Genomic DNA, 13,631 nt, shown 5'->3' on the forward strand with positions numbered 1-13,631 from the left:
GTCCTGCACTTATCCTTATTGAACCTCATCAGATTTCTTTTGGCCCAATCCTCCAATTTGTCTAGGTCCCTCTGTATCCTATCCCTGCCCTCCAGCATATCTACCACTCCTCCCAGTTTAGTATCATCCGCAAATTTGCTGAGAGTGCAATCCACACCATCCTCCAGATCATTTATGAAGATATTGAACAAAACCGGCCCCAGGACCGACTCCTGGGGCACTCCACTTGACACCGGCTGCCAATTAGACATGGAGCCATTGATCACTAGACACATAGACAGGAGCAGCTTCCCCATCGGAGGAGTTGGGGGGCAGACAACCTATCCAGTTAGAAACTGGAGCTGGGTCAGTTTATGAATGGGATGATATGACAGGGCTACCTGTAGTAGCCAGAACTGGACTGGATTGGACTGGCCTGAATGACCCAGGAGGTCCCTTCCATTCCTGTGTCCCTATGAGCTGGCCCATAATGCCCACATGCAAAATATTTTTTCCTCTTCCTTCTGCAGATGAGCTATACCAGTGAAACTGCACAGAGGAATCACAGCACGGTGACCCAACTCATTTATCTTGGCTTCTGCCAGGATCCAGTGACACGAGCATTACTTTGCGTAGGTTTCTCCATTATCTACACCATCTCCCTGATGGGCAACAGCATCATCAACTTCATCACAATGCTGGACTTGGCCCTCCACACCCCTATGTATTTCTTCCTCTGGAACCTGTCCTTTTTGGAGAGCTGCTACATCTCTGTCACCATCCCCAAGATGCTGGTCAACTTTGTCTCTGAGGAGAGGACCATCTCCTTCACTGGGTGTGCCATCCAGAACCATCCAGATGCATTTCGTCCTTTCTCTTGGGACAGCAGAGTGCTACCTGCTGGCCGCCATGGCATACAGGGCCATCTGCTCCCCTCTGCACTACCCCACCATTATGAATCCCAGAGCCCGTGCCAAGATGGCTGCTGTCTGCTGGCTCTGTGGAATCCTGATGCCCATGGGCAAAGTGATTTGCATCTTCTCCTTGCCCTACTGTGGGCCCAACAAGATCAACCACTTCTTCTGCGACATCCACCCTGTGCTGAAGCTGGCCTGTGGGGACACCTCCAGGAGCGAGGTCTTCATTGTACTGATCAGCCTAATGATCACTGTCATCCCCTTCCTAATGGTGCTGGTGTCCTATGCCTGCATCCTCTACACCATCCTGAAGACAACTTCATCCGAGGGAAGGCACAAAGCTTTCTCCACCTGCTCCTCCCACCTCACTGTAGTCATCTTGTTCTATGGCTCAACCTGTGCTACGTACCTGCAGCCCAAGTCCAGCCATGTAGCGGACATGGACAGAGTGGTGGCCCTATTTTATACAGTCGTCACCCCCACGTTAAACCCTATGATCTACAGCCTAAGGAACCAGGAGGTGAAGGCTGCTCTGAAGAGACTGAGGGGGAGGAAAAGATTTTCATGAAAGATTTAAAAGCTTTGGAACTGTCCAGTTCAAATTAGGACTTTTTATCAAAATAAATTAAAAATTACCAAACAATTTCTTCTGGCTGGGTTTTCACATTACAGCATGGTGTCTCTCCTCTCATGTCCATGGTTCTGATATATGAGCACCTGTCTGAAAACTAAAGCCAGGCAGCTGAACATCTCTTTCTTTCTTTCTTTCTTTCTTTCTTTCTTTCTTTCTTTCTTTCTTTCTTTCTTTCTTTCTTTCTTTCTTTCTTTCTTTCTTTCTTTCCTTCTTTCCTTCTTTCTTTCTTTCTTTCTTTCTTTCTTTCTTTCTTTCTTTCTTTCTTTCTTTCTTTCTTTCTTTCTTTCAGTTACTTAGGAATAAATGTACTGATGCCAATGTTGACACCCTGGGGACTTGTTCACATGGGGATACTCAAGAAAATTAATCCAAATTAACTAAAGGTGTGGATTAAAAGTGGATTAGCTAAACTACATTAAACCCGTCTGTGGACACTTTAATTTGGAATTACAGTGGCTTTACTTTGGAAGTGGAATTAAACTAACATGAATTAAGGCTATATTAATTTTGAATGAGAGTGTCCACACATGGGTTTAATGCAGTTTATCTAAAGCTCTTTTAGTACACATTTGGGCCTGTTCTACACTAAAAAGTTAGCTTGACCCAGCTTTATTGCTCAGGGGAGTGAAAAATCCACACCCCTAAGCAGCATAGTGAAACTGTTCTAATCCCCAGTGTAGTCAGTGCTAGTTGGCCAGAAGAATTCTTTCATCCACCTACTACTACCTCTTGGGGAGGTGGATTACCTGTACTGACAGAAGAACCCCTCCAGTTCTCATAGGTAGTGTCTACACTGAACATAAAAACAGCCATACTGGGTCAGATCAATGGTCCATTTAGCCCAGTATCCAGAGCTTAATTTGTGTTTGGGGCTTGCTAGGGCTGAGCCCTAGCATCCCTAGGCTTGAGAGTTCACAGCCCCAGCATGTCTGGTCTTGCTGTGTGTTAGCCGACGGCCAAGGATGTTTGGTGAGGTGCCAGCTATGCCCGTTTATACCATCCGTGACTTTAACCGCTAGGACGCACTGTCCCTTCGCGGTGGGCAGCCCGGGCTAGGCTGACGGATGCCCCAAGGTCCTAACCACCCGTGACTTTAACTGCTAGAGCTCAGAGCTCCTTCGCAGCGGGCAGTCAATACTGACTGACAGGTGCCCCAATGGCAGCACTAAGAGCCTCTCCACACCCGTGACTTTAACTGCTAGAGCTCAGAGCTCCTTCGCAGCGGGCAGCCAGGATTGACTGACAGGTGCCCCAAGAGTTTGCCCCGTGGAGGCGGCACAACTCAACGCTAGGCTCTTAGTACTCTCACCTAATGGCCAGGCTTTAGAGCCAAAACGGCTGAGGTTCTTTAATTGTGTTGGCTGCTTTACAGTAAACCAGAGAAAACAAGTCAGGCTTATGCATAAATGGTTACCAAAAATTTATTAAGCTAGATTCTAATCATGTGGTTACAAAATTGCTAGTGCCTACTTATTTAAATGTAGAGATGTTACACACACAAACAAGTTACAAAACTGAAGCCACAATCCCAAAGAAAGAAAACAAAGTATAGAGCTCTATTTCAAAATATGTGTACACTAAAGATAGGAGATCAGGTGTGGGTGCTTCTTACCCTCCTTGCATCTCTCGATTCCAGCGGTGCCAAGCCAGGATCGGTCACTCAATTCCGCGGAAAGACGAATAAGGGACAAGGCGTAGGGACCCTCTTAGCTGCAGAAGCCTTGGGAGGCTGTCACTTATCTGACCAGCAGATAGATAGTGAAAAGCACTCAAAAATCATGGTGCTGTAAGTCCCCTACTTATACCTCTGTACTCCTTTATTCTCTTTCTCCTTTCTTATGCCAAATTGAGGCTGGTCTGTCGGGGTGACGCCAGCTTTCACAAGAGTAGTTTACACTTGCAAAGGAGAGAAACAATAAGTTTCGACTACTGGACATTTCTTTTATCAGGGTAAATATTTTCCCACCTAGGATGTTGGTGTGTGTGCATCACGCTATTTAGTAGGGGCTAACAGCCATGTCTGTCACAGGGCCTCTGCCTGCTGTGAGCTTAATCGTTGTATCTGTTCCCAGAGGCACATTGTAGCAGCACACCTGTGCTTTCACAGCTTCAAAGGCTGTGCTGGAATATATGTTAAGTGCCCTGTTCCTGCTTCCTCCTGTGTTTCCAGCAATGCTGGTCTGAGGGGGGGGGGGGCTGGCTCAGTATCCAGAGCTTAATTTGTGTTTGGGGCTTGCTAGGGCTGAGCCCTAGCATCCCTAGGCTTGAGAGTTCACAGCCCCAGCATGTCTGGTCTTGCTGTGTCAGACAGAGGCACCAACTTTCTATTAAGAAAAGGAGTACTTGTGGCACCTTAGAGAGGGGTAGCTCAGTGGTTTGAGCATTGGCCTGCTAAACCCAGGGTTGTGAGTTCAATCCTTGAGGGGGTCATTTAGGGATCTGGGGCAAAAACTGGGGATTGGACCTGCTTTGAACAGGGGGTTGGACTAGATGACCTCCTGAGGTCCCTTCCAACCCTGATATTCTATGACTTCTATGATTCTATGACCAACAAATTTATTTGAGCATAAGCTTTCGTGAAGTGAGCTGTAGCTCATGAAACCTCATGCTCAAATAAATGTGTTAGTCTCTAAGGTGCCACAAGTCCTCCTTTTCTTTTTGCGAATACAGACTATCACAGCTGCAACTTTCTATTGTGTCAGGGGTGCTCTCCCCTGCTCTGCCCCAGGCCCTGCCCCCACTCCTCCCCTTCCCCAAAGGCCCCATGCCTTCCCCGCCTCTTCCTGCCCCGATCTGCCATGCCCTGCCTCATCCCACCCTGTTCCGCCCCTCCCCTGAGTACACCCTGCCCTCGCTCCTCCCCGCTCTGTCCCAGTGCCTCCGGCATGCCGCTAAACAGCTGATCACTGGGGGGAAAGGGGAAAGTTGATCAGGGATGGGCAATGAGCACCCACCATATTTTTTCAACCCCTCTGCTCAAAACAGGACTAACCCCAACTAACTCATCCCAGCCAGGGCTTTGTCAAGATGGGCCTTAAAAAACCTCTAAGGATGGAGATTCAACCACCTCCCTAGGTAACCCATTCACGTGCTTCACCACCCTCCTAGTGAAATAGTGTTTTCTAATATCCAACCTAGACCTCCCCCACTGCAACTTGAGACCATTGCTCCTCGTTCTGTCATCTGTCACCACTGAGAACAGCCAAGCTCCACCCTCGTCGGAGCCCCCCTTCAGGAAGTTGAAGGCTGCTATCAAATCCCCCCATTACTCTTCCCTTCTAAAGACTAAATAAGCCCAGTTCCATCAGTCTCTCCTCGTAAATCATGTGCTCCAGCCCCTGATTTCCCTCTACTAGATTATCTCTAATTTGTCCACATCCTTTTAGTAGTGGGGGCCCAAAACTGGATGCATACTTCAGATGTGGCCTCACTAGTGCTGAATAGAGGGGAATAATCCCTTCCCTCCATCTGCTGGCAATCCTCCTACTAATGCAGCCCAATATGCCGTTAGCCTTCTGGGCAACAACAGCACACTCCTGACTCATATCCAACTTCTCATCCACTGTAATCCCCAGGTCCTTTTCTGCAGAACTGCTGCTTAGCCAGTCGGTCCCCAGACTGTAGCGGTGCATGGGATTCTTCTGTTCTAAGGACTCTGCACTTGTGCTTGTTGAACCTCATCGGATTTCTTTTGGCCCAATCCTCCAATTTGTCTAGGTCACTGTGGACCCTATCCCTACCCTCCAGCGTATCTACCTCTCCCCCCACCCATCCCCGATCAATTGCTGAGGGTGCAATCCATCCCATCATCCAGATCATTAATGAAGATGTTGAATAAAACCGGCCCCAGGAATGACCCTTGGGGCACTCCACTTGATACTGGCTGCCAACTAGACATCAAGCTGTTGATCATTACCCGTCGAGCCCGACAATCTAGCCAGCTTTCTATTCACCTTATAGTCCATTCATCCAATCCATACTTTTTTAACTTGCTGGCAATAATACTGTGGGAGACTGTAACAAAAGCTTTGCTAAAGTCAAGGTATATCATGTCCACTACTTTCCCCATATCCACAGAGTCAGTTATCTCATCATAGAAGGCAATCAGGTTGGTCAGGCGTGACTTGCCCTTGGTGAATCCATGTTGACTGTACCTGATCACCTTCCTCTCCTCCAAGTGCTTCAAAATGGATTCCTTGAGGACCTGCTCCATGATTTTTCTGGGGACAGAGGTGAGGCTGACCGGTCTGTAGTTCCCCAGATTCTCCTTCTTCCCTTTTTAAAAGATGGGCACTACATTAGCTTTTTTCCATCATCCAGGACGTGGCCAGATCACCACAAGTTTTCAAAGATAATGGCCAATGGTTCTGCAATCACATCAACCAACTCCGTCAACACCCTCGGATACATTGCATCCAGCCCCTTGGACTTGTGCATGTCCAGCTTTGTTAAATAGTCCTTAACCTGTGCTTTCGCGGCTGAGGGCTGCTCACCTCCTCCCCATACTGAGCTGCCCAGTGCAGCAGTCTAGGAACTTACCTTATCTGTGAAGACTGAGACAAAAAAAGCATTGAGTATTTCAGCTTTTTCACATCATCTGTCACTAGGTTGCAGTAAGGGGCACACACTTTCCCTGACCTTCTTCTTGTTGCTATCCTACCTGTAGAAACCCTTCTTGTTACCCTTTACATCCCTTGTTAGCTGCAACTCCAATTGTGCTTTGGACTTCCTGATTACACCCCTGAATGCTTAAGCAATATTTTTATACTTGTCCCTAATCATCTGTCCAAGTTTCCACTTCTTGTAAGATTCCTTTTTGTGTTTAAGATCATTGAAGATTTCTCTGTTAAGTGTTACCTAGCAGCTCTGTGTTCTTGGGGAACCAGGGGTGCAGTACCCAGCCTTTCTGACTCAGGAAACACCCTCCCCCACCCTGCAGAACCAAATCTGCATCAGAAGAAAGACTTAAAACAAGCAATGAAAAGGCAGTGGGAGGCACACCTAAACCCCTGGGATAAGGATGACAGGATTAAGGAAACTCTCCCAGCCTCATTTGCATTGAAGATGGGACAAGGTAGCATCTCCATTAGCTTGCAGAATGGAGAACAGAGATTCCAAGGCAAGAAACACATGGAACTCTGGGACCAGAAAACCAGGGAAGCACTGCATGATGTGGGATCTCTGCTCCAGAGGTTAATGAACCCACTCCTGCACACACCCAGTTCAGTAGTTATCAGACCAATTCTAATAATAAATCCTTTATTGGTATCCAAAATAGTGAAGCTTCCTAATTGCATTGTGAGCTCCCTCCAAGGAACACCACCCAAAGCCCCGAATGATCAACTGCCATGGTCTAGCCTGAACAAAACAACTTTGGTATATTCCCTTGTTTACAGATAAACAAATCTAGTGTTCTCCCTTGTGGAAGAAAACAATGTCCTTACTGAGTTTGAAGCAACAAGCCAGAGGCACCTTTATTATGAGCAACTGCAATTGTATGGGAGAGAACATACGGGCAGGGATTCCCCTCCCTAGGCAGGTCTCCGTTAGATAAACAATTAGGGCAAGCATTCATACTTTTTGTTACAGACAATAATGATCAACAACCGCATCTTGTTTATACATATTCCTTCTGATATCTTACTTTTCTCAGCAGTTCCTGCTACAGTCTGTATTCCATTATTATCTAACACAAGGTAGAAAAACAGTATCTCTTACAGGTTTTTTTTGTTCCACTCACTTTCCACTTGCCCAGGCCCTGCCTTGAAAGCTTGCATTATTAGAGCTAGTGTTAGCCTGACTCTTACTTTATTCCTAGAAGTCAAGATATCTGCGTTCAAATTCCCTTTATCCTTTTCTCTACTTCCACACCCTTGAACCATTGTTGTTTCTCTACAAAAACACCTACCCATGAGTGTTCATATGCCTGGATCCAAAATCTGCATCAGTTTCATTGGGACTTCATCTTCTCCTGACTGATCATGCTGGGGGCTCTGCCTGTCTCCAGCACTCGGGACCCTCAGCCACCAACACCTTCTGGGACCCGCAATCGATTCAAGCTTCATGGAGTGGTGAGAACCCAGCTCTCTCTCTTTCTCGGTATAGCCTTCTGACCCTGTGTCAGAGTTCCCTCGCCACTCTGAACTCTAGGGTACAGATGTGGGGACCAGCATGAAAGACCCTCTAAGCTTATTTTTACCAGCTTAGGTTAAAAACTTTCCGAAGGCACAAATTCCACCTTGTCCTTGAACAGTATGCTGCCACCACCAAGTGATTTAGACAAAGAACAGGGAAAGGACCACTTGGAGTTCCTATTTCCCCAAAATATCCCCCCAAGCCCTTACACCCTCTTTCCTGGGGAGGCTTGAAAATAAACAAGATGAGCACAAACCAGCCTTGGATTTTTGAGACCCCAAAACCCCAATCAGATTCTTAAAAAAACAGAACTTTATTAGAAGAACAAAAAAAGATAAGAGAACAACTCTGTAAGATCAGAATGGAAGATAATCTTACAGGCAGTCAGATTCAAAACATAGAGAATCACTCTAGGCAAAACCTTAAGTTACAAAAAGACACAAAAACAAGAATACACATTTCCTCCAGCACAGCGAATTTCACAAGCCAAAACAAAGAAAATCTAATGTATTTTCCAGCTAGATTACATACTAACTTTACAGGAGCTGGAGGGCTTGCATCCTTGATCTGTTCCTGGCAAAGGTATTACACAGACAGACAAAAGCCTTTTCCCCCCCTCCAGATTTGAAAGTATTTTGTTCCCTCATTGGTCATTTTGGATCAGGTGCCAGCTAGGTTACCTGAGCTTCTTAACCCTTTACAGGTAAAAGGACTTTGCCTCTGGCCAGGAGGGATTTTATAACACTGTATACAGAAAGGCAGTTACCCTTCCCTTTATATTTATGACATGGCTTGCAAATCACAGATAGTGTCGGACAGCCGGTTCCACACTGGCTGTGATTTCTTCCTGGAGCTCTAGGAGAAAACATAGTTAATAAGACACATGCATCTCTAGAGATACTACTGATTATATAAAAACTAACAATTTCCAAATTTCAAGGAAGATTTTAACCAGTTGATTCTGGGAAACTTTCACTAGAGAGTGCATCAGCCGCCTTGTTAGAAGTTCCTGAAATGTGTTGTATTTCAGAATCAAAATCTTGGAGAGCTAAACTCCACTGAAGAAGTTTTTTGTTATTGTCCTTGATGGTATGAAGCCACTTCAGCGCAGAATGATCAGTTTGCAGGTGGAAACGCTGTCGCCAAACGTATGGGCATAGCTTTTCCAGAGCGTACATGATGGCGTAACATCCCTTTTTGCTGATTGACCAGTGGCTTTCCCTCTCAGACAGTTTTTTCCTGAGAAACACGACAGCATGGAATTCTTGATCCGGTCCTTCCTGCATTAAAACTGCTCCCACACCATGCTCAGACGCATTTGTGGTTACTAGGAACGGATTGTCAAGGTCTGGGGCCTTTAGCACAGGGTCAGACATGAGTGTCTCTTTAAGCTGGTTAAAGGCCTTCTGACACTCTTCAGTCCACTGAACTGCATTTGGCTGGGGTTTTTTGGTTAGGTCTGTTAGTGGGGCGGCAATTTGGCTGTATTGTGGTACAAACCGCTGTAATATCTGACCAAGCCTAAGAAGGATTGGACCTGTTTTTTTGACTTTGGGACAGGCCACTTTTGGATAGCATCCACTTTGATCTGTAGGGGGTTGATAGTTCCTTGACCCACCTGGTATTCAAGGTAAGTCACTCTGTTTAGGCCTACTTGACACTTAGCCTTAACTGTCATTTCTGCCTCCCTTTTGCGCTTGAAGGCTTTTTGTAGATGTTCCAGGTGTTCTGTCCAGGAATCTGAAAATATGGCCACATCGTCAAGGTAGGCGACTGCATATTCTCCCAATCCCTCCAGGAGACCATTTACAACTTTTTGGAAGGTGGCGGGTGCATTTCGCAGCCCGAAAAGGAGCACATTAAATTCATACAGCCCAACATGTGTGATGAAGGCTGACCTTTCCTGGGCTGATTCATCTAGTGGTACCTGCCAGTATCCCTTGGTTAAGTCCAAGGTAGAGATGAACTGGGCCCATCCCAGTTTCTCTAATAGTTCATCTGTGCGTGGCATTGGATAGTCGTCTGGGCAAGTTACAGCATTTATCTTACGGTAGTCCATGCAAAAATGTATCTCCCCATCTGATTTGGGAACTAGAACCACTGGAGATGCCCATGCACTGCCAGAGGGGTGGATTATACCCATCTGCAGCATATCCTGGATCTCCCGTTCTACAGCAGTTTTAGCTTGAGGAGACACCCGGTAAGGTTGGGCTCTAAATGGGTGAGCATTACCTGTGTCAATGGAGTGGTATGCCCCTTCAGTCAGTCCTGGGGTGGCTGAGAACATCGACGCGCAGCTAGTGCACAGCTCCTTGATCTGCTGTTGCTGCATATACCCAAGGGTCATGGAGAAGTTCACCTCTTCCACACCACCAGCACTTTCCCCTTCGTAGTAGACACCTTCAGGCCAATCAGCATCATCTCCTCTGTGGGCTGTAAACTGACAAATCTTTAATTCTCTGGAAAAAAAGGGCTTTAGAGAATTAATGTGGTACTCCTTAGGCTTTCAGTCTGAGGTGGGGAATGCTTTGAGATAATTAACAGCTCCCAGGCGCTCTTGGACCATGAATGACCCTTCCCACGATGCTTCCATTTTATGGGCCTGGAGCACCTTCAAGACCATGACCTGGTCTCCTACTTGGAAGAAACGCTCTCTGGCATGTTTATCATACCAGGCTTTTTGCTCTTTTTGAGCGTCTTGTAGATTTTCTTTAGCAAGGGCTAAAGAGGTTAGGAGAGTGTTTTGTAGTTTGGTTACAAAGTCCAGAATGTTAGTTCCTGGAGAAGGTGTAAACCCCTCCCATTGCTGCTTCACCAACTGTAATGGCCCCTTAACCTCATGGCCATATACAAGTTCAAATGGTGAAAACCCTAAACTGGGATGTGGTACAGCTCTGTAGGCAAAGAGCAACTGCTGCAACAGTAGGTCCCAATCATTGGAGTATTCATTTACGAATTTACATATCATGGCCCCCAAAGTTCCATTAAACTTCTCCTGCAGGCCATTTGTTTGATGGTGGTAAGGAGTGGCAACCAAGTGATTCACCCCATGAGCCTCCCAAAGGCTTTCCATTAGTTCCTGCATCTGTAAGGATGTCGGAGGGCCAACCTACCTTGGCAAAAATGTCTGTTAGTGCCTGGCACACACTTTTAGCCCTGATGTTGCTTAGAGCTACTGCTTCCGGCCATCGAGTGGCAACATCCATGAAAGTCAGTATGTACTGCTTTCCTGTGGATGTCTTTTTCGGAAAAGGACCCAGAATATCCACAGCTACTTGCTGAAATGGAACCTCAATGATGGGGAGTGGCTGGAGAGGGGCTTTGACCTGGTCTTGGGCGTTTTCCCACTCTTTGGCACACCTCACAAGACTGGACATAGGTAGAAACATCCTTCCCCATTCCCTCCCAGTGGAACAACTTTCCCAAATGGTCTTTGGTTCTGTTCACCCCGGCATGGCCACTAGGATGATCATGGGCTAAGCTCAAGAGCTTGGCCCGGTACTTAGTTGGAACTACCAACTGTCTCTGAGGATGCCAGTCTTCCTGGTGTCCACCAGAAAGAGTTTCCTTGTATAAAAGTCCTCTTTCTACAACAAACCTGGATTGATTAGAAGAGCTGAGAGGCAGTGGGTTACTCCGTGCCATGGTCCAAGCTCTCTGGAGACTTTCATCTGCTTCCTGTTCGTTCTGGAACTGTTCCCTTGATGTTGGAGACATCAGTTCTTAATTGGATTGTGGACCTGGGCTTGGTCCCTCTGGAAGCGATGCAGGTGATGGGCTGTTTCCGTTGACTGTGAACCACTCTCTGCTGGTGCACTATGTTGGGGTTCAGGCTCCGGTGAGCCTCTTGTGTAGGGTTATCTGCTACTGCCAATGCAGGTTCGCTGGGCCCTCTGGTGTTGGGGTTGCAAGCACTGGATTCAGTACTGGCAATGGTTCTGGTTCTGGGACTGGCTCTGTCTGGGTCTCTGGGACTGGATCCACTACTGCTGTTGCAGACGTTGGCATGGGGTCTAGTTCCATCACCTCTGACTGGGTCCTGGTGGAAGTCTCCGGAACAGAGCTAGGTGTGACAGTTTGCTTCACCTGGCTGCAGTTGACCATTCCCACCCTCTTAGCTAGCTTCCCATGATTGGCCAGGTCTTCCCCCAACAGCATGGGGATGGGATAATCATCATAGAGTGCAAAAGTCCATGTTCCTGACCAGCCCTTGTACTGGACAGGCAACTTGGCTGTAGGCAAGTCAAAAGAGTTTGACTTGAAGGGTTGAATTGTTACTTGGACCTCTGGATCAATTAAATTGGGGTCCACTAAGGAAGCGTGGATAGCTGACACTTGTGCTCTGGTGTCCCTCCATGCTGTAACCTTCTTCCCACCCACATTCACAGTTTCCCTCTGCTCTGATGGTATCTGGGAGGCATCTGGGCCTGAGGACCTTTGGTGTGACTCCAGTACAATGAACTGTAATCTGTTGGGGTTCTTGGGGCAGTTGGCCTTTACATGCCCCAGCTTGTTACATTTAAAACATCGCCCAGCTGACTGGTCACTGGGGCGAGGTGGGTTGCCGGAGAACAGTGTGGTGGGACGATAAAGTGTCTGGGATTTTCCTTGGGGTTCAGTTGGGGTCTTGGGTTGCCCCCGGTAGTAGGGTGTGGTCTGAGGGTATCCTTCTGGTATCTGCTCAAATTGCGACCAGGGTTGTTCCTCTCTCCTCCCTCCACCTGTTTTGTTCCGGTTTGCCCCGCCTCTCTGGTGGTCTGGAATTGCTCATATTGATGAGCATAAGAAGCAAGACTTTCTGCTGAGTCTATTTTCTTATCCCATAAACATTGTTTTATATCATCCTCGGACATATTCAGGAATTGCTCCTGTATCATCAAATCCCACATTCCTCCAAAGCTAGTTACATCCCATCCTTTGAGCCTTTATCAAACAGATCTGTCATCTGGTTTACATAAGCCACATTACTTAGTCCAGGCAATCTCGTAAGGGTTCAAAATTTTATTCTGTAAGTTTCAGGTGTAACTTGAAATTCTTTTAAAACAAAATCCTTGAATTTACCATAGTCAGAAGCCTCACCAATAGGCATATTATTCAATATGTCCAGAGCTCTTCCAGTCAATTTTGCTACCAATGTGGTCATCTTGTGATTGTCAGGAATTTGATGGAGTGTGCACAGTCTCTCAAAGGTGAGAAAATATTCAGCAATATCACTGGATACATCATACTGTGGGCATAGTCACTCCCATTTGTGGATTGTTGGGGAAGGATTGCTAGGGATATTCGGTATATTCTGGTGAGCCCTTGCCTTCTCTATCTCCAGTGCATGCTTCCTCTCTTTTTCCCTCTCCTCCATTTCTTTTTCTTTTGCCTCCATAGCTCTTCTGTGGGCAGCCTCCTAGGCTTTCTCTGCCTCTTTTGCAGGCGCCATATCTCTCCTGTGGGCAGCCTCTTGGGCAGCCTCCTCTGTCTTTGCCTTGGCTTTTTCTGCCTCTTTCGCTGCCTCTATAGCGAGTTGTTTTATTTTGACCAGTCTCTGGTGTTCCTTTTCTTTCTCTTCTGCTTCCAGTCTAGCTAATTCCAGTTTCTGTTGGACATTGCTTTCTGTCATCCTAGCCTCTCTGTGTTTAACTAGCTTGACCCAAAAGTTAGAAAAAAAACCCTTGCTTGTGAATTCCCAATTCACTGTGCTGTAACCTAATACCTTTGCCTCTGATAGCTGTTCGCAGCCTACAGAGAAATCCTTCTGTAAAAAAAGCTAACACCTATGCCTCCAGACAAAGAGATAGAAAAAGCTCTAGCTGCTTTCAGTTAAAAAAAAAACCTCTTCAGGTCTGTGCTTTTGGTTCAAAATGATCTCTGGTTCAAAATGATCCCACCACTCTGCCACCATGTCAAGGTTCCTTCCCCACTCTGAACTCTGGAGTACAGATGTGGGGACCTGCATGAAAGATCCCCATAGATTA

The 13,631-nt window shown here is 46.7% G+C and overlaps 1 protein-coding gene across 1 annotated transcript; it reads left to right on the plus strand.

The window, feature by feature from the left end:
- Positions 1-509: 509 nt before the first annotated feature.
- LOC140897131 (olfactory receptor 10A2-like) lies at positions 510-1,464 on the plus strand. The gene is given in 2 exon segments (XM_073309477.1): positions 510-818; positions 820-1,464. Coding segments are annotated over 2 exon segments (954 nt in total).
- Positions 1,465-13,631: the final 12,167 nt, after the last annotated feature.

The sequence above is a fragment of the Lepidochelys kempii genome, chromosome 13, assembly GCF_965140265.1.
Source record: "Lepidochelys kempii isolate rLepKem1 chromosome 13, rLepKem1.hap2, whole genome shotgun sequence".
Classification (NCBI taxonomy): Eukaryota; Metazoa; Chordata; order Testudines; family Cheloniidae; genus Lepidochelys; species Lepidochelys kempii.